This window comes from Drosophila sulfurigaster, chromosome 2R, assembly GCF_023558435.1.
Source record: "Drosophila sulfurigaster albostrigata strain 15112-1811.04 chromosome 2R, ASM2355843v2, whole genome shotgun sequence".
Taxonomy (NCBI): domain Eukaryota; kingdom Metazoa; phylum Arthropoda; class Insecta; order Diptera; family Drosophilidae; genus Drosophila; species Drosophila sulfurigaster.
This window is the reverse complement of record NC_084882.1, coordinates 9729559-9749546: the sequence shown is the minus strand read 5'-3', so window position 1 is coordinate 9749546 and position 19988 is coordinate 9729559. Positions and strand designations below refer to the sequence as shown.

General features: G+C 37.3%; 3 protein-coding genes across 4 annotated transcripts; 2 read left to right on the top strand and 1 right to left on the bottom strand.

Annotated features, from left to right (window-relative positions):
* Positions 1 to 726, top strand: LOC133836489 (probable transcription-associated protein 1). The gene is made up of 2 exons (XM_062267003.1): positions 1 to 75; positions 147 to 726. The coding sequence occupies exons 1-2, from the start codon at positions 73 to 75 to the stop codon at positions 633 to 635; spliced, it is 492 nt and encodes a 163-aa protein (XP_062122987.1). The 5' UTR covers positions 1 to 72; the 3' UTR covers positions 636 to 726.
* LOC133836490 (antennal-specific protein OS-C) lies at positions 725 to 1468 on the bottom strand. Its single transcript, XM_062267005.1, has 2 exons — positions 1260 to 1468; positions 725 to 1212 (listed from the first exon to the last, which is right to left on the bottom strand). The coding sequence occupies exons 1-2, from the start codon at positions 1344 to 1346 to the stop codon at positions 862 to 864; spliced, it is 438 nt and encodes a 145-aa protein (XP_062122989.1). The 5' UTR covers positions 1347 to 1468; the 3' UTR covers positions 725 to 861.
* Positions 1469 to 2090: 622 nt separating this feature from the next.
* Positions 2091 to 5937, top strand: LOC133836488 (uncharacterized). 2 transcript variants are annotated; one of them, XM_062267001.1, is made up of 7 exons: positions 2091 to 2187; positions 2286 to 2372; positions 2556 to 2586; positions 2920 to 3012; positions 3645 to 3832; positions 3896 to 5175; positions 5417 to 5937. In XM_062267001.1, exons 2-7 carry the CDS (start codon positions 2328 to 2330, stop codon positions 5661 to 5663), a joined length of 1884 nt encoding a protein of 627 aa, XP_062122985.1. In that variant the 5' UTR covers positions 2091 to 2187; positions 2286 to 2327; the 3' UTR covers positions 5664 to 5937. The 2 variants fall into 2 exon arrangements, with proteins under 2 accessions (XP_062122985.1, XP_062122986.1); XM_062267002.1 differs by having other exon boundaries at positions 2092 to 2187; positions 3648 to 3832.
* The last annotated feature ends 14051 nt before the right edge of the window (positions 5938 to 19988 follow it).

Sequence of the window (19988 nt, the reverse complement as noted above, 5' to 3'; positions counted from 1 at the left end):
GTTGTGGCTAAACGAAAGTAGGCGAATATATCATATTATATTGTATCACAACAGTCCCGATTCTTGATCAAGATGGTAAGAAGTGGCTTGTGATCGGTAAACAGTTACATATATGTATGTGTGAATTAAAACCCAATTATTTGCAGCGTGTCGCTAAAGTCTTTGTACTAAGTTTGATGTGGCTGCAGGTCCAAGGACAGGAGCCAACGCAAGAAACGCCAACAACAACGCCGACAACTTCAGAAACTTCGGAAACAACGCCGACGCCTTCGCCCTCTTCGACAACTTCGGAATCAACGCCAGCAACTTCGGAAATATCGCCGAAAACTTCGGAATCATCGCCGACAACTTCGGAAACTTCGGAAACATGCGATAGTTCTTTCAAGGTAGGCGAAGAAATGCGCGATACTCACTTTATTGCGGCCATCGTGAATAGTGTGATGGATAAACTGAGGTCCAACAATGTCAAAGAGGAACAGCTGGCCAAGATCCCCACGATTATTGGTGGCAATCTGTACTGCGATGGCAATCTACCCGATACAATAGATATTATGTTGGCCTACTTATACGACAACGTCGATCGCGATTGCTTCAAGATAACAGGCTATCAAAGTGTTTATATCAAATCGGAGTAAGTTGACAATAAATGCAAATGAAAAAGAAATAAATTAAGGAATTGCAAATCAAATAAAGTAATCGTGTTAATGAAAATGTTAAGAATTTAAACCCTGTCTTTCTCTTTTTTTAATCACTTTGAAAGGTCAATATTAAGAATGACAGTCAATCATTTAATTAATTTGAATGAAATTCTTACTAATATTCGCATCATCTTCGTCGTCAAAGTTTGGGTCTTCTTGCACTTTAATTCATTGCCTTCGACTGCAACTCATCGGAGTAGAGCTCGAGGCTGCGCTTTGCATTCTTGAGCAGCTGCAGATCCCTGGTGAATCGATCGCCAGTTGCCTCGCCGCCAGGCAGCACAGCCTCCAGAAGAATGGGAACAATCTGTTCACCCACCGATTGGAAGAGTTGTGCTATCTTTATAATCGTAGCCGGATCGGGCAATCCAGGGATGCCAGCTCGACCTCCAACCGAATTGTTGGCGCTGACATCCCGACGACGACGTCGCCGCTCTTCGGAATCCTCAACGGTTTCCTCCGACGAGGAGTCATCGTCATCTCCTTCGCCTTCGCCATCTCCGTCTCCATCGCCCTGCAGTTTATTCATTACATTGTGTTGTGATTGTTTAACCAGTTTACCTTTGGTCTAGCCTCGCACTTGAGGCTCAGCTGCAGCAACAGGATTAGCAGAGAGAACACTAGCAGACGTCCCACATGGAATGCCATTGTGGATTTGAGAACCGATCAAATTTGCTGTTGCTTGCCACATTTATAGGCATTGTTTTAATGGGCTTAATGCTTTTTAATGGGCTAAAAATCATTTAAATCGGCTTTGCATGTCACAAAGTGCAAGCAAATTGATCAATTTGTTATGAGATTTCCCGTCTGAGGTTAAAATGTGTCTGGCACATTAACCGCAAGCATTTGGCCATGTTAAAAGGTCGAAAAGAACTTCAACTCACATTCGCACTTGAACGTTGCCAAAACTCTTTCAATTCCCTCACTTGTCTTGCTTTTGTTTTGGTTTTTGGTCATGGAATGCGCCGACGAGTGCAGTTTTTGTCCGCAACTCTCGCCAAACGAGACGAGACGAGACTCGAGCTGTGAAGTCTCGCAATTTCAGGTAAGATGCGACTGCAACTGAGACAGCGCCTTCAACTGGAGCTGAGCCTGAAGCTTATTCGGCCCAGCCCCATTTTGGGAGCAGGTAGTTTCGGGTAGGCAGCAGCTGCCGCTGGCACATAAATTGTAATTTAAGCGTGCGTCGTGTGTTCACTTCAGCCAAGCGATTATTAAATCAAATGTGGCTGCTACAGCAGCAGCAGCAACAGCAACAGCAGCAGCAGCAAAAAGAACCACTTCGATGACAACGCAGGTGATTCGAGTAAAGAGACTTGAGAGTGGCCTCAACGCAATCGTGGCACTTTGTTGCACTTCAGTTCAGTGTGATTTGAGATCCGGATTTGAACAGTCAGTGACCGGAGAGTAACGCGAAATATTCAACGAAATTCAGCGGACTGTGAGTGAAATTTCTACCGAAATTTGGCAAGCCCAATTGACAAATCAAGTGAGAAAAAAATTTGTTAAATTAATACAAAGTGAATATTAAGTTAACGACTACAAACAGGATAGTTTTGATGTTCTTGACTTTAACTTTCTTTTCAGTTGCGAACCTGCTTTTATTGACTGGTAGTCAATTGCCTAACAATGAATCTGTTTTCACGCCTTAAACGCCTTGGCGCTGGCAATAAGGTTTGTTAAATCACTTACTAAAACATGTTTGCACAATAATTAGTAGGTATATTTTTGAATTTATGCAAATAACCGCGTTAAAGTGTCTACAGTTTAAATAACATTGCGGACAGCTGTCAGCGCTGCTCCTCGTTTAACAGTACTCCTCACGATAGCATTAATCCAAATTTCCTATTTTTACAGAGCTCGGTTACATTGCCCGTAACAGTGCCTGGTAAGTTTTAACAGCAGAGCGGCAGTCACATTTGTACCAATTTTAAATCAATTTAATAGTTCATTACATTTTTGTCTTGGTTATTAATATTTTTCCATTTATGGTAAATTTAATGCAAATATGCCGTTATATTTTTATTATTATTATATTAACTCAAGCAACCAAATGAAATATGCATTTTCAAAAGTGTTACCAGCGATAACATTTAACATACACCGCAAATGGTACTTTTTTTGAAATAAAATGGGTACAGCATGTTTTTTTCGATGTGGCAACCGTGGCCTAACTTACCTAACACCTTTAAATGCTAAAATATTTTACTCATTCAAACAGTACCATCGCACAACGAGAACGAGGAGGACACGCCAGAAATCTACAAAGTAATAGGCGAAGATAAATTACCAGCTAACAGAAATAACAGAGAAGGTGCGTATAAAAAAAATATACATACATATATACCCAAAAAAATAGAAGCTGCGCTAGTTTACTTAAAATATCAATACTTTGAGCTGATGTAATATGTGCAAGGAATTTAAGTATCCATTTCATTGTGGCTGGGCGCGGTTTTCTTATCAAAGAATGTGCCAAGATATATGTAGGAAATTGTGTATCGATTTTCACAAAGCTTCAGTGAAAAACCACCAGACGATTCAAGCGTGGCAACTTATGACGTCAGCTCTGCAGCACTGCAGGTAGAGAGAAAAAAATTGTAATGAATTTAGAACAGATTGAAAATACACATTACTATTAATAGAAAGCATATAAATGGCTCAACTAAAGTGATATTAATGTGGATATAGAGTAACATATATGAATCCATTGAGTACCAGCTTGTTTTAACCTCAAATTGTGTTCACAGCTCGAGTGAAAGTCACGCTCATGTTAGCTCTCTCACGCACACACATACACACACAGGTTAGAACTCTCATACATTCACACACGCATACAAAGAGAGTCTAACGCGTTTATACACATACATACATACGCACACAGATGAAATCAATTGATGCTGATTAAAAACAATTTTTTGTGATATGCTTTGTATTCTCTTTAATCAGCAGCTTCAACAGCCGACATGGTGAAGGAAGAGAAGTTTGTGCCCGACGGCGCCGATGAGGAAATGCTCGGCTCCGGAGGCGGCGACGAGAAACTCGCCGAGCGTCGTGACGAGGTCAAATTCATTAAGGGTGACCATCAGAATGGCGATGCTAAGATTGACATTGGCAATCTCAACGGAACCAAACCGGTAAGTGAACTCTCTGTCCCTCTCTTTCTTTTAGAGTAGTTCACTCATTCATCCCTCTTGCAGGAATTCACTGGCATGAGCAAGGAGGAGCTGCTCAAGTACGCAAATGATCCGTTCTGGGTGCGCTTGCGTTGGATTTTCTTTTTGGGCTTCTGGGCCATTTGGGTAGCCATGCTTGTGGGCGCTATTCTCATTATTATCGGAGCACCCAAGTGCGCTGCCCCTCAACCCTTGCCCTGGTATAAGCGTGGACCTCACGCCAAGTTCGGATTAGTCGGTACTGCCAAGTCGGAGGATGTTTCCTTGGCTAAGAAGCTCTCTGCCACTGGTGCCATTTATGAGCTGCCCGCTTTGCTAACTTACGAGGTGAAAAAGGCCGATGTCGAAGCACAGGTCAAGCATCTGGTGGATCTCTACCAGAGCAGCGAAGTGAAGGTCATTCTCGATATCACGCCCAACTTTGTGGGCGAGGACTCGCAGCTGGTGAAGGATGCATTGGACAGCGCGGAGAAGCGTTCGGCATTGATCTGGGTGAATGGCACAGGACCCGGCCAGAGTGTGCCAAACTCGTGGATCAAGGTGGGCGGCAATACTACCGCCTGGGGTGATCTGAAGGGCAACTTTGTGCTATCACAGTTCGAGCCTGGCACCTATGACCTGAAGATGAGCTCGAAGATTGTGCGTCACGAGCTAAGTTCCGCTCTACAGCATCTCATTGGACTGGGCGTGCAGGGCTTCCGTTTGAAGAATACCAAGTTCTTCCTCATCAACGATAATCTGGAGGATGAGACAATTTCGCCAATACCCAAGGATAACAATATGAAGGATTATACCTTCTATACGCATACACAAACCACCTTCCAGCCGGGATTGGGCGATCTGCTTTACGATTATCTGGGCGTCGTGAAGAATGCCTCCTCGGAGGCCTTCCTCTCCGTTGCCGAGGATATTGTGCGTCCAGATTCCTATGAGCTGAGCCAGGCTGGCGGTGCTCTGGGCATCGATCTGCCAATGTACGGCCAGTTCATGAAGTCCGTAGGCGCATCGCAGCAGAAAAAGAACCTGGTGGAGGAGTTGCAGCAGACGTTTGTGGCCACACGCAATGTGAGTTGGCTGCAGTGGAACTTTGGCGATATCTACGTGGACACCCCAACACATCCTTCAGCTCTGGCCCTGTTCATGTCCTTGCTGCCCGGTGTTCCGATTGTGCCGGTGGACTCCATTGCCTACACCAATGTCACCCAGGAAACTTACAGCCAGATCAAGGACCTGCGACTCTCGGCCTCTTACATGCATGGCGAGCTGCAGATCTTTGAGTCGAAGAAGCTGATTGCATTCTCCAGGTAAATCGACTTCCACTACTTAAGATCATTCATCCATGATTTGAAAGTTGAAGAAGAATTTAATCGTCACCTTTATCTCTAAGCTACTTAATACTAATCTCTAACCTCTCTAATCTGCTTCTATTTTTCTAATGCTGCCAATTGAAGGCAAAGGTATCAATGAACGTTCAGTGCTCACATAGTTTACATCAGTTTCTATCTTCTTTTCGCTAACGATATCTTTTTCCCTCTCCCTTTGTAGAATCAAGTCTGGCAATCCCGGCTACTTCGTCATCTTCAATCCCACCGATTTACTGCAGAACAGCACTTTCTCCGCTGATCACAAACTGCCTGATAAGATGACAGTTTCGTACTTCAGTGAGAACTACAACGATAAGAACAACAATGGCACTCACGTCGCCCACTCGGCCAAGGTGAATATCAACGAGCTGCAGATTCCAGCCCACTCAGCCATTGTGCTGACCTATGTGCCGGTGAAGAGCGAGTAAGGATTGAAGACTTTGCGGAAATACTCAAAATAATTGATGAAATTATCAGAACATTAAATACATACGCATTATAAAGCTTATTGTTGTTATACCCAGTATTCAACCGCATTCCAATCGCTAAACAGAATAATGTTTAAACAAATAACGTTTGTTGACAATAAGAGAAAAAAACTATTGAAACACAAGTACAAATTGTAACCAAGGAATGTCTTGGTTCCTTTTGTTACGACATTTGTTTTCAGAATATTAAATATACATCGTTCAATGCTTGCAATTTTGATATTTTTATTCATAGTTATTAAACAGGATACGTATAAATTACTTATTGTGCGTGGCCATCAGGAATTTTGTAGAAAAGTGAAAATACCCTCTGCAAACATTTAGCTGCAAATTAAGTCAGTCTGCTGATAACAAAATGATAACAGACTTAATGCAGTTTTAACTTAGAAATTATCTAATCACTGTTTGATTTGATTAATTCGTCTACAAAGTTAAGTGAATTATGATTGTGTATTACTGCATATTTATCAGTTGACTGGACGCAAACACTTTTACTTTCATTTAAACTTTCAACGAACTTTTATTCTTTAAAATAACTTACATAAAAGTGGTTTATACTAAATATTTTGTGAATCATCTTTTTAATGATTTGTTGCGAGAACTAATACAAATTAATTTGTTTTTAAAGAAAATATTCCTTCTAAGATTTAAGATTTTGAAGAAAACTTAGATTTTTTAGCAGGTTGTCATATTATAGAATATTTGCAATACAGCACGTTATTTTCATTTATTTTCCTGATTTCCAAATAATCGAAAATTATGCTATTATCGCACTGCCGCCACATTTATCGCAACTTCGATAAGCGCGTAATGCTAAGTGTTGAATAGCGTCACCATTTAGCTCAGACACAAACCATAAGCGAAAATTTGAATTGAGCGCCATCCGTTGAGCAGTTACTCAAACTACAGAAAGATGTATGCGATTTGCCTTTGTGGAAAACTTTGAGCCACACGAAAGAAATTGCAATGAGAAAACGCGGTTGGCATACGTGAGCATGTGAGAGTTTGTTTGTGAGAAGGAGTAAGGAGAGAGGGGTGAACATTCGAGTTGCAAATAGTTGGCATAGCAGGAAAACAAAAGGCGAGCAGAACGCAACGCAACGCAAAACCACAGACAAATAATCAAAATCGACAAAATGAAATGAGGCAAAAACAAAGCGGCCAAAATGTTTTTAGTTTTTGCCAATGGTATCCTGGGGAGCATCGTGGCGAGCATCGCACAGGGCCAAAAGGATATGCGCACGTGCTAATGTGATTAGATGCACACACAAACACACACACACATACAGACACAACTCACATGCTTGGCAAGTTGTTAGAGGCAACCGCAACATGAAGTGCAGTTGATTGCGGCAAGCCAAAGGAACAACAACAACAATAACAGCAGCAACAAGACAGAAGTGGAAGTTTAGCATTTGTATCTGTAAGATGCAAACTATTGTTGCGCAGGTCATCATCATTATCAGCAGCATTGTCATCATCATGGAAAACTTTTGGTCAGCCCCGTTGTGCATTTGTATCTGGCGAAAGTATCTGTAAGATACAGTTAGAGAGATACAATACACAACATAACACACACCCACGCACACACACATACACACACCCAACGATGTCGCAACAACTTTTCCATCAGCAAGTCATCAAACGCAGACTCTTTGCATCCCTTCTTCTTTTGTCAGGCCGCACTAATTTAATTGCAACGTGCAACATGCGGTGACCATGCCCCATGTCACATGCCTCCGCAAGCAAATCCCACTTGCACGTTTATCACAAACATTCTAATAATATTAGCTGGATATGCCAAAGGATTCTATTTTCATTTTGTTCATATTGTTGCATTTATAATTATTTGAATTGCAACTGAGTTAATTATTAAATACTAATAATAATAAAATATAAAAGGCAATTGGGTTTAGGTTAGGATTAAATGGAATTTTTCGTTTTTATTTTAATCATATTTCCAATTGTCATAAGGATAGACTTTAAAGTTAATAATTAAATAACGCAAAATTTATGTAGCTAATCTCAACCTAAAAAAAATTTTATATTATTACTATTATGTATAGACCTGCCACCTTTACGTGTAACATATATAATTTAAATCAATATAATAATTTTCAATTAAATTTTGTAAATTTAAAGTTGCATTACACTTGGCTTCGAGTTTAAATTGTGTCATTTCTGCTCTTTAATGTTTTGAAAAGTTTTTTTTTTTTAAAGTTGTGAGATTAAAAATGTTTTTAAGAAATTGAAACTACAATACATTAATTGTTATCGGTCATTATCCAAATTGGAATAAAGCAACCCACATATTAATAAAATATAAATATAAGTTCAAGGATTTCCTGAGTTCGTGAAATTGGAAGCAAGTGTAATTTAATAACTGTATTTTTTGTGAAAATGTGGTTGTGATCAGATAAAAATAGTGAAAGTAATTTAAGAAATACTTTTGTCTCAGCTGATTTAGCTGACAATCTAGTATATTTTGCAAATGGTATATTTTGTATGTAGTACTAGAACTAGTATCTATCAATATACCAAATATATGCTTCCGTATATTTATTGTATTTTTTGCGGTATATTAATTTGGTATATTTTAAGAATAATACTGCACTGTTTCACAATGGGATATCGGATATCTCATAGTTAAGCCCACTCGACTGTAATTTAAAGCTAAAATTAATATTAATTAATTGATTAACGGATTTAATTCCGGTGGCAGCTTATCGGGTCGAATATTTTAAAGCCCCTTAAAACCACAAATATATTACTTTTTTTTTAGCAAATATATTTTAGTATTTTTTTTAACAGTCTATCATTCTTTTACCACTTTTCTACTTAGGCAAGTAAATCCTTATTATGTTAAGGATGATACGTAAGCCATAATTTTGAATTAAATAACTTTGCTTAGCCAAGTGGACTAAATTCATAAAACTGTAGTGTTGGAAACTTCAAAAATATTGACCTCTATAGGAGTAAGCAGAACAAGAAAGAAACTCAAGAAATCATGAGGATAGAGCATAACAAGTTGTTTTGTTATTCCAACCTATAAAAAATTAAAAAACCAACAATCAACACAGCAACAACAACGGCAACAACAACAACAACAACGGCAACAAGAGCAACACTTGCTAATTTGTATTGATTTTTTATCGCGATTCGCATTTGATGATTGTGCTGTTGTTGTTGCTGTTGTTGTACTTTTTTGTTTGAATGCTTTTGTTGCTTGTGTTGCTTGTTTGTTTTGAACTTTCCCATGCATAAATTTTGCATATTAATTGGAGCGACTGTTGGCCAGCTCTCAACGTGACAACTCGATTCACTCTCGTCCCCAATTCTCCTCGCCCCTGAGTCAAGAGCTCGAAGCACATCCTTTGTGTCGTTTTGTCTATTGTGGGCGGAGCTCTTATTAGTTGGCCTAAAAAATGCCATCAGGCTTTGATTAACATTTTGTGCGCACAAATGACAACCAAATGCGTCGGCGTCGGCGTCGTGCTAAATGAGTTGCACCTAATTGAGTGACAGCATAGACAGCATACACACACACACACACTTACACACACGCACGCACTCGTTGGTCATTTCCATTTTCACAAACTGTGCCAATTTGTTTTAAAATGCATCAGCCAGGCGCTCAATCTGACCATGCTCGAATCCCAATCCCATTCCCAATTGGGATTCAACCACCCAACGGTTGCAATTTCGAGGTCCACTTGCAGGTTCATGTCCAGACTCACATCGACCTGTTCTCGACTGTTTTTCAATTTGCAGGCAAGCGTAAATTTCTCTCCCCCTTCCATTTCTTCTTCTTCTCCTTCTCCTTCTCCTTCCAATGGCAATTCAATGCCCTCCTCATTCCCGTGCCAAGTTGTTTTGCTGGTTAAAAGGTTTTGTCCTTTGCTTCTTTTTATATGCAGATTGCCTTTCCACCTTTTTCTCTTTCTCTCTCTCTCTCTCTGTGTGTGTGTATGTGTGTTTCACCTTTCCATTTTACTTCTTTGGTTTTGGTTTTTTGGATCGTGTGTTTTAAATTACTTAACTGCGCATCTTCATCATGTCTGCACCATGTTTTCTTGTTGTTTTTTGGCACTCAATTTGTCATTAGGCTCAATTTCTTGGGCTTCCGTAGCCAGAAACTTCTCAAATTTCGCAACAGTAACTGCAAAACTATAATCAAATCGCAATAAGTACGACACAACCAAAGGTACAAACACCAAAAATACAAAAAATATTGTTATAAACACGTGATAAGTATTTGAAATTGGTGAACAGAATCAACAAAGTGGCAAAAGATCGCACTCGTTGATCGCCGAAATGATCGTTGAGCATTTTATTCGTTACTCGCAAGTACTCGTTAAATCGAACTAGTTATTACGGCATCCCAACTTATCATCTTTGGTATAGAACACATTAAGTGCAAATGATCCTAAATAAGTACCTGCACCGCATCCAAAGAAAGATATCATTTCCGCTCGGATTCCGATTCTGAACAATGAACAGAACGATAATTTGGTAAAAACACTGAAGACTAACCAGTTTTACTAACCATCTACATATATAAATAGTGGTTTAATATTTTATTCTCATTCCTTCTATCAACTAATCAAATTGCACTTGCTCGGTATAAGATATGTCAAAGTCAGCAGCAAATTATTAGCTTGAACTAACGGCGCATTCTTAGCACATATGAACAAAATATGTCAATTTTATGCGGTTACTTTGATTTACTTTGTTGTACGTCGAAATACCCTGTAAATATTTTTATATTTTCGCATGATAAAATAAACCTTTTTTGAAATTTGATATGTATATTCATAAAATAATTTATATATCTTTCACTTAATTAGTAATTAATAAACTGTTTTTAAGGTACTACTTTACGTATTCTATTATAAATTAATAATATTAATTAAAAGTATATTAAATAGTAAATAATTTTAGGTGAATATGAAATGCTAACCATTTTTCGAAAACTATATAAATATATAAAACGAAAAACATAAAAATAAAATATAATACATTTAAATAAAAATACATTAAATTAAATGATAAAATTATATTTAGTAAACTTAGTAAACTTAAACTTTAAATTTTTGTTTCAATATGAAATATTTTCGTTTCTACTCCAATAAAAGAAATATTTTACCTATGCACGTGACTAAGTTTGGGAATTTTTAGATTAAAATTGAAATGTCGTTTTATAAAATAATTTTGTATGTATATTTAAATTGTAATATTTACTTACTTACTGTACTTTACTTATTCTTTTAAAAATAACATATATTTTTTATAAATATTATATATTATATAAATAATAATTTTAGGTAAATTTGGCTACACATATTTAGAGAACTACATAAACATATAAAACCAAAAAAATAAAATAAAATCGTATATATTTCAATTAAAATACATAAAATTAAATAATAAAATTATATATAGTAAATTTACAAAACCAAATTTTTAAATTGTTCTTTGAATATGAAATATTTTCGTTACTACTCCAATAAAAGTAATATTTTACATACATATGTGGCAAAGTTTGGGAATTTTTAGATGAGGTGCTTATTTTGGAATATTTTTACACTATATATCATAATTTATAATTAACATTAAGATAGCGAATATTGTATAAATCTATTTATAAAATATTTTTATTACGTAAAGTAAGTTTATAGAGGAACAAATCTATCGAATAGTATTCTTGTTGTGGGAAATTAGTTAAACTGAGTTCGCAATGGGGTTAGTCGTGTTTGCTGGTTCAGTAATTAGTATAGGGTATTTAGCCAGAGACAGCGGACTGCGGGGCGCTGTCATGACACGTCATGGCTGTCAACTCGCTGATGGCGTCTGCGGTTGGTAACTCCGATTACGAACATTGTTGGAGGATGGGGCCGCACTCAAGTCTCGAGACTCTGTATATGGTATTCAGTATTCATATATGGTATTCAGTATTCAGCATGCAGTATTAAGTGTTGGGCATGCCTCATCTGCAGCATGCAGCATAGCGGACGCGGCGTCTAAGTTTCACTGCGTCTCAAAGTGACAACGGCGACAACATCAATTTGTTTAACATAAATGTGCACAATTGCCTCCGTTTGGTTTTTGCGGCGAGTATTTGCCTGAATGGGTATGATAAAAATAAAACAGAACGCAATCATCTTGGTTGAGGGCTATGGGGTGAAAGTGAGGGCAGGCAATTGGCTAAAGAGCTTGCAGAGAATGGAAAGATAATCAAAGAGCGTGAGCATGAGAAGTAAACTCATTGCACATCGTAAATAAATATTTACCACTCTTCCTTTTTCTTTGGCCGTTCTGCAAGCGATTTTCAAGTTGTTTGTCTTTTTTGTTTTGTGACTCGTTCAACAAACGGGTTTCGCAGAGTATTCGTAAAATACTTTTCAGATCCACAACTCAGATTAGATGTAAATGTCGAATGTGTTGCGGTAATTAATTTATTGACTCAAATCTGATCATTTAAAAAAATGAGCAGTAAATAAATTGTTGACTTATTTAATCATCAATATTTTAGCAAAATGTGTGCGAAATTGCCATTCATAACAATCATTTAAATGCGAACCTGCTTCAAGCGGAAACTTTTAAAATGCGATTAGTGGGAAAGGACATCTCAAAAAACATCATCAACTTGCCCCCAAGGCAGCCAAGGCAAGGCTGTCAGCCATCGGATCCCACCTAAATTAGTGCAAAATATGGGGTTGCACACTACGTGCTCATACTTAAGGTACGTTGATCAAGCAGAGAGCGGCGAGATGCAAACTAAACGTCAATGTACGGCAACAAAGTTGATCCACTTAACTGCTTGCCGGAGCGCACCAAAGAGAGTCGTCGCTCCATGCAAAAAGTGTGGGAGAGCGAGAGAGCAGGTGAGCATAGGGTACAACATGGTTGGGAGAATGAGAGCGTACAGAGTCAGACATGAATTGAGAGAGGTGGGAGAGTGTGTGCCGGTAAAAGTTCATATCAATGTTTCTTTTTTTGCTCTCTTTTGTTCTCTCAAGTTTCATCTCATGTTGTTTCTCTCCCTTTGCCAGCCGCTCTATTTGCATCTCTTATGCTTTTGTTGCGCTATAAATGCATCAATTGGAGTCAATGATTTTGGGGACTGATTATGCACGGGAGTTTTAATTTAAATCCTTTTATTAGAATTAGTGAATCTATTTATAGAAAAAGCATGCAATTGTTTTTTTTACCGATGTTAAATAATGTGGATATTCATCCAGGCTAAGATTATATTAATATAATGTAGTATTAAAAATTGGAATTTCAAAATAAAAATTTGTTTCAAGAATTTTGATTTTAAAATACAAAAAACAATTTAATTATATATTTTATATTTAAAAATCCAGGTTTAAAATTGTAATAAGGTAGTAATGCAATTATATTTGCTTATTTTCTTACACGATATTGAAAATAAGAAATATATACCAATAAAAATGAACTAATTAGTTCAAAAGAAGAGCATTAAGGCTGCGATCTGTTGAAACGCGTATACAACAATGTCTTCCACGTTGCACTCAATTGCAAATACAGACAGAAAAGCAATGCCTGAGGCTTGTCGGAAATCGGCAGTCGCCAGACGATAGTCGCCCAGTTGCAAGTTGTCGGTGGGCAGTTGGCAATTCGTTCGTTGTTCGCAGCTCGCAGTTCGCAATTCGCAGTCCGCAGTCCGCCGTTAACAGTCAGTAGACCAAGTCGAATTCCAAACAAGAGCACATGTTCAGCCAGTCGGATGGTTGATGGTCGTTGTCCGATGGTCGGCTGTGGTCGTGGTTTGCGGTATCTGTGCTCAAAGCTTCCACAACCAGTTTGCTAGCAGCGATCGTCCTTAGCTCGTCGTGCTGCTTTCTTAGCGGGTTCCTCGCATTCGCAAACGTGTCGCAGTCGCTTTCGTTATCGCATAAATTCCCGTATTCGTAAAATATATAAATATATGTATGTTTTCCTGCGCAACTGGAAATCTAGTTTGCTTATGTTGTGATAATTATGTGATATTTTCCCCTTTAAAAAAACATAATGTCTGCCTGATCTCTCTAACCGCATCTCATCTCGGTTCATACATTAATGTGCATGAATTTAGTCAAGTGATTTTTACAAATATAATTCTACGAATACAACACGCATATCGTGCTCTCAGAGAGAGAGAGAGAGAGTGCCTCTCTTTCGTTCTCCTCTCTCGAATTGCCTCTCACGCGAGTGACTCTGTTTTTGCGCCCTTTGGGTTATGCAAGAAGAGAACGACTCGAATTATTTTCGACACTTTGGGAATTTATGACCATTACCCAGGGACTATTTCTACTCGATTGTCTTTGGGTAAGTAAATATTGAATTACTCCTACTTCGTGTGTCATAGTTTCCAACTCTATACGTTGACGTGACATAACATAACTTTTAACTAGGAGTCTGGTTTGCTTAAACAACGGGAAATAATGTCTAAATACAAAGTTAGGACTTTTTAATTTTAAAAAATTTCTTTTACACATTTGTCAGTATTTATTTAAGATTATTTACTTACAGTACCAATAAAATTGCAATTTAATCTGGGTTGCCAGCCAGTTTCCTTGTGACAAGTCATAAACTAGATAAAATAACGAGTCAAGTGCAAAACGGGTTCCATAGACATGATCAGCAAATGGTTGTTTTTATATTAAACGATCTATCTTGCACTTATGTGCGTGCCCAGCAATTCCATATTGACTTATCATAACAAAATATGGATATAACTTTTTAGTGTTTTGAGTTTTAGTGGTTGTTATAATAAAATCGGGTAAAAATGTTAATAAGAAGATAATAACTGTAACAAAATAACATAAAACAAAACGATCTATAGAGTCAAATCCAACAAAAATAACCCGGTGCGGCTATCTTTTATAGTCGCCGAGATCTAGATCTTCAGACGAACTGAGAAATGGAAAGACCAACCGGCAAATAAGGCGACTTTCTTCTTTATGCTAATAACAGACTTTATCAACTTTTCTCAAAGGCAAACAGGTCTAAAGTTCTACCAAAATGAAATGCTATAATGGGAGTCATATCAATGCATAATTCAAGCAGTAGTCAAAAAAGGAGTTGAAAGTTAGAAAGGTACTTTACAAAGTGTGCACAGATGAATATCACTAAAATAGCAGAGAAGAAGATATGAGAAGAAGATCATAATAGGAACGTGCACATGTTCTTTGAAAAATCATTGAAGATTCTAGTGGTTCAATAAGGCAAATGTAGATCGTGGTGATGCTGCTGATGGCTATCTAACTAAGATCCAAAAGATTCTTGGCGTTCACTTAGTACATATTTTTATACCCGCTACCCATAGGGTAGAAGGGTATTATAACTTTGTGCCGGCAGGAAATGTATAAAACAGGTAGAAGGAGGCATCTCCGACCCTATAAAGTATATATATTCTTGATCAGCGTCAACAGCCGAGACGATATAGCCATGTCCGTCTGTCCGTCTGTGTGTCTGTGTGTCTGTCCGTCCGTCCGTATGAAACACTGGATCTCAGAGACTATAAGAGATAGAGCTGTAATTTTCGACAGCATTAGTTATGTTTGCACGCAGATCAAGTTTGTTTCAAATTTTTGCCACGCCCACTTCCGCCCCCGCAAATCAAAAAAAATCGAATAGCATGCGTACATTTAAAGCTAGTGTTGGTATATATAATAAATACTATAGTAGTTATGATTCCTGAAAATTTGATTGCGATCAGATGAAAATTGTCGAAGTTATTAAAGAAATAGATTTGTATGGGCAAACAGGCCTACTCACTAGTTGCTTTAGATGACAATCTGGTATATTGTGCCGTCTATGGTATATTTTGAATGGTGTACTATCTCGATATACCAAACATACCATTTGACATTTTTTTTTAGTATTTTCGGTATATTTTGAAAATAACACCGCAATATTTTGCCTTTATTAAAAATGGGTAGCGGGTATCTCACAGTCGAGCACACTCGATTGTAACTTTCTTACTTATTTAATTTAGTTATTCGCACTCATGTTACATAAATTATAATTAAAAAGGAAATTGTTATTCTGTAATTTTTTAATGACTGGATTTTAAGTCGAACTAAAGCGAATTCATAGTATGAGTGAGTATATATATTTATATATATATATATATATATATATATATATATATAGTTTTCTATTGGGTACTTGTAAAAGCAAGGCCATCCATGTCCGATTCCCGTAGCTACCTGTTTATGCTAGAACCCACATTTTCAATAACAGTTGCAATGTTTTGCGATTTAAGGGAGAAAAACATGAAAAACATGTTGTTCATAATCTGAAAGCGCGCTGAGGTTGATCATGATCACAATCACAATTACAATCGCGATCGCAGATCACCCTTTGAATGATCGTCGACTTGCACCACATATGCAATTTAAAAGGTAGTTCGACACATAATTAACTAAACATCGTAGCCCCCATTGAAATTAATCGAGCACTCTCTTGCCTTGACTCGACTCGACTCGGTTTCTACTCAGTGACTGCTCTCTGAGTAAATACAAATTAGTAGCGACATGCGAGATAAGCAATCGCCACTGCTGCACTGTTTGAACACAGAACAGAACAACATTTTGCCGTGGTCGGTCGTCAAGAGGCGCCTGTGGGCGTGGAGAAGGGAAGTGAAGGTAGGGCAGAAGAATTGCACAAACACAACACAAAAAAGAGGAAGAGCAAGAGCGGGTTGGTTATCGCTGATCGGTCATGCACAATTACCGCGCTCTTAACTAAATAAATTGTCAACTCTTTGGAGCAATGTAGAAATTCTCTTGTCAATTCTCTATTTGTTTTGATTCCTTTTTTTGTTTGATTTGTTAATAACTGAATTTATTTATAATTTGATCAGATTTAAAGCCTCTTATTCCACACTAATCCCGCTCTCTAAGATCGCTCTCTCTCTCACTCTCTTCGCTCTCACTAATGATTAGATTCTACAATCTAGACGATTGGCAACTGTTCGTGTTCAGTGCATTTGTTAGCGCTTATGCATATATTAAAATAACAATTCTCTAGCGGTATTTGTGTACTAGGTGTTATTGTAGAATAAAGCGACAATGAATTATGATCATCGTACATTTGTGCATATCGTGACATGCTATTCGGAATTTGATTCAATTATGTTGCATTCTTGCGTTTTGATCGCAATAATTTATTTTCTTGCATTTGTGCGTATACTTAATGTATGAATGAAATATATTTCTAATAGCTTAAAGTTTGACGTAGACTTAATAAATCAATATGGCTCATTGCAGTACTTTTTATACCCGCTACCCATAGGGTAGAAGGGTATTATAACTTTGTGCCGGCAGGAAATGTATGTAACAGGTAGAAGGAGGCATCTCCGACCATATAAATTATATATATTCTTGATCAGCGTCAACAGCCGAGACGATCTAGCCATGTCCGTCTGTCCGTCTGTGTGTCTGTCCGTCTGTCCGTATGAACACCTAGATCTTAGAGACTATAAGAGATAGAGCTAAAATTTTTTCGACAGCATTTGTTATGTTTGCACGCAGATCAAGTTTGTTTCAAATTTTGCTACGCCTACCTCCGCCCCCGCAAATCAAAAAATCGAATAACAAGCGTAATTTTAAAGCTAAATTTTGGTATATACAATAACAATTATAGTAGTTATGATTCCAGAAAATTTGGTTGCGATCTGATAAAAATTTTGGAAGTTATTAAAGAAATACTTTTCGATAGGCACAAACACCTACTTACTAGGGGTCTTAGTTGCTTTGGCTGACAATCTGGTATATTGTGCTGTCTATGGTATATTTTGAATGCGGTACTATATCGATATACCACATATACCACTTGGTATATTTTAGTATTTTTGGCAGTATATTCGGTATATTATGAGAATAATACCGCAAAATATATTGCTTTTATTGAAAATAGGTAGCGGGTATCTCACAGTCCAGCAAACTCGACTGTAGCTTTCTTACTTGTTATTAACAAGCTTGGTCGATAAAATATTAATTTTTAGTTTTTAAATATTATAAAATAAAGGAGGACTAACATTGAACATTATGCCATTTTCCCACTTATAGTAAACATTGTATACACTCGGGAGTAAAGAAAATTTTCTAAAATAATACTAAAATTATAAAAGTAATTTCTTTAATGTCTATCTGTAAAGTCTGTCGTAATATATAATATAATCATAATATAACGTCTAATACACAGGCAAAACTTAAATTGGGAACAGGTGTAAGCTTTATAAATAAGAAGTACCCCACATTATAAAGATTATTTATATGCGAGCGTGCGAAGTAGGTGAGAGTAAAAAGTGATAATACAGACTTAACCGTTGCGAAGCCCTGATAAGTACATCATTCGCATTTCTACACATGTACATATGCATTTACGTGTGTAGATGTATGTACGATGCAAATAAACAAGCAAAACAAATGGACAAAAGAATGAGGCGCATTGTAAAACAGAAACAGACAACCGAAGCGCAACAAGAAAACGAGAAATAGAAATGCCGGCAAACCAGAAACTAAGGGAGACAGCGTAGTGCAAACTAAAACTGAGGCGAACTCAAACATGTTGCAAGCAACAGAATCTGAAACGTATCAAACTGCAACAGCAAACAGCAAAAAACAACAAAAGCAAAGCAATTACAAAGTGCAGCACCGGCGAAAGCAGAAGCAGAAGCAACAGCAACAACACCTACAGCAAAAAACAAAAACAACGACGACAGCAGCAAACAGCCAATGTGTATGAGGCTGCCTATGTACAAGGGCGCGCCTGCATGTCTGCGTGTGAGCTTGCGAGAGGGGGCACCGGCACTGCTTATATATGTTTGAGTGTGTGTGTGTGTGTATACACTGTACAGCCCCCAAAAGCATTTCTCCAAATGCAGCGACGTTGACGCTGACGCCAACGACAGCGTCATTTGCTCTCTTGGTTTTCGCGTTGGTTCCGTTTCGTCGCCCGTTGCATTCAGTCGCTGGTCGGTAGTCGGTGCCCAAACAAACACAGGCAAACATCACATACAAATTCGCAATACACATGTACACTCGTATATACTCGCACACATACAGCGACAGAGAGATTCGCTGCTTGCTGCGCTCGTCGATTTTGAGTTCTTTGAATCCGCGTCTTGAGGCCCACTGTGAGTTGCCTTGCGAACGCCAAAGATTTCAGATCGAACATCAGCCAGTCGTTGTCGCAGTCGCAGTCGCAGCAGCAGCCGTCGGAGCAGTAAAAAGCTCAGCTCGCCAAGCGCGTCGTACGTGAATGAATCGTGTTGTCCTACAGTGGGAAAGCAAAAGCAAATGCAAAACCCCTGAGCACTGAGATCGATCTTAACTAGTTAGTGGCAACGCCTAACTAAACTTACTTAGTTGCATTCGCTTCTCTGAGTTACACTTATTTTTTTCTGTTTTCGTTGTTGTCGTTGTTCGTTGTCGCTTTGTCTTTGTCGTCGTTGTTGTCGTGCGCGCTTCTTGCCGGCGGCGATCGATTGAAGAGAAGCGAAAAGTTCCTAAGTGATTTTTTTGTTTGTTCTGTGACAATGAAAACTGGATAAATATTTTGTGAAATATTTCAAATAATTACTGACAACATTGTTTAAAACTTAAAAGAAAAAAATAGAATAATACTACAAGAAATATACAACAACTTAAATATACAATTAAACATTAATGTGCACAACAAAAATAATATATAACCAATTTTATTAGAAATAATAACAAATATAAAATAAATAATTTTAAAGTTTAATAACTTTAAAATCAATAAATATATATTCATCTATACATATATAAAAACTATCAAAATATACTTATTAATATTAAGAACGTTCGTATATTTCTCTCTGCATACTTTAAAAAGGTAAAATATTGTTTTTCTAAAAAATTAGCATTCAATTAATTTTCATGTATTTATAATAATTGATCATTTGTGATAAATAAAAGTATTACTTAAAAAGACATTTAAATTCTTTTTACTTTAACATACATTGAAATATTAATAATCGTTAAAAAGTAAATTCCTTTCTTTTTACATTAAAATGTACGGTAATATATTTCTGTATTATTTAAATAACCTAAAATATTTCGCCATAAATTGATCATCCAATAGCAATTCCAAATTGGTTCTAACAAAGTTGTAATATTTCTACCATTCATTTGGTCAAATAAAATCAAATAAATCCCATTAAACATATATAACCAGTCAGATTAGACGAATGATCATATGTATAATATTAGCTCAGTGTTAACTCCG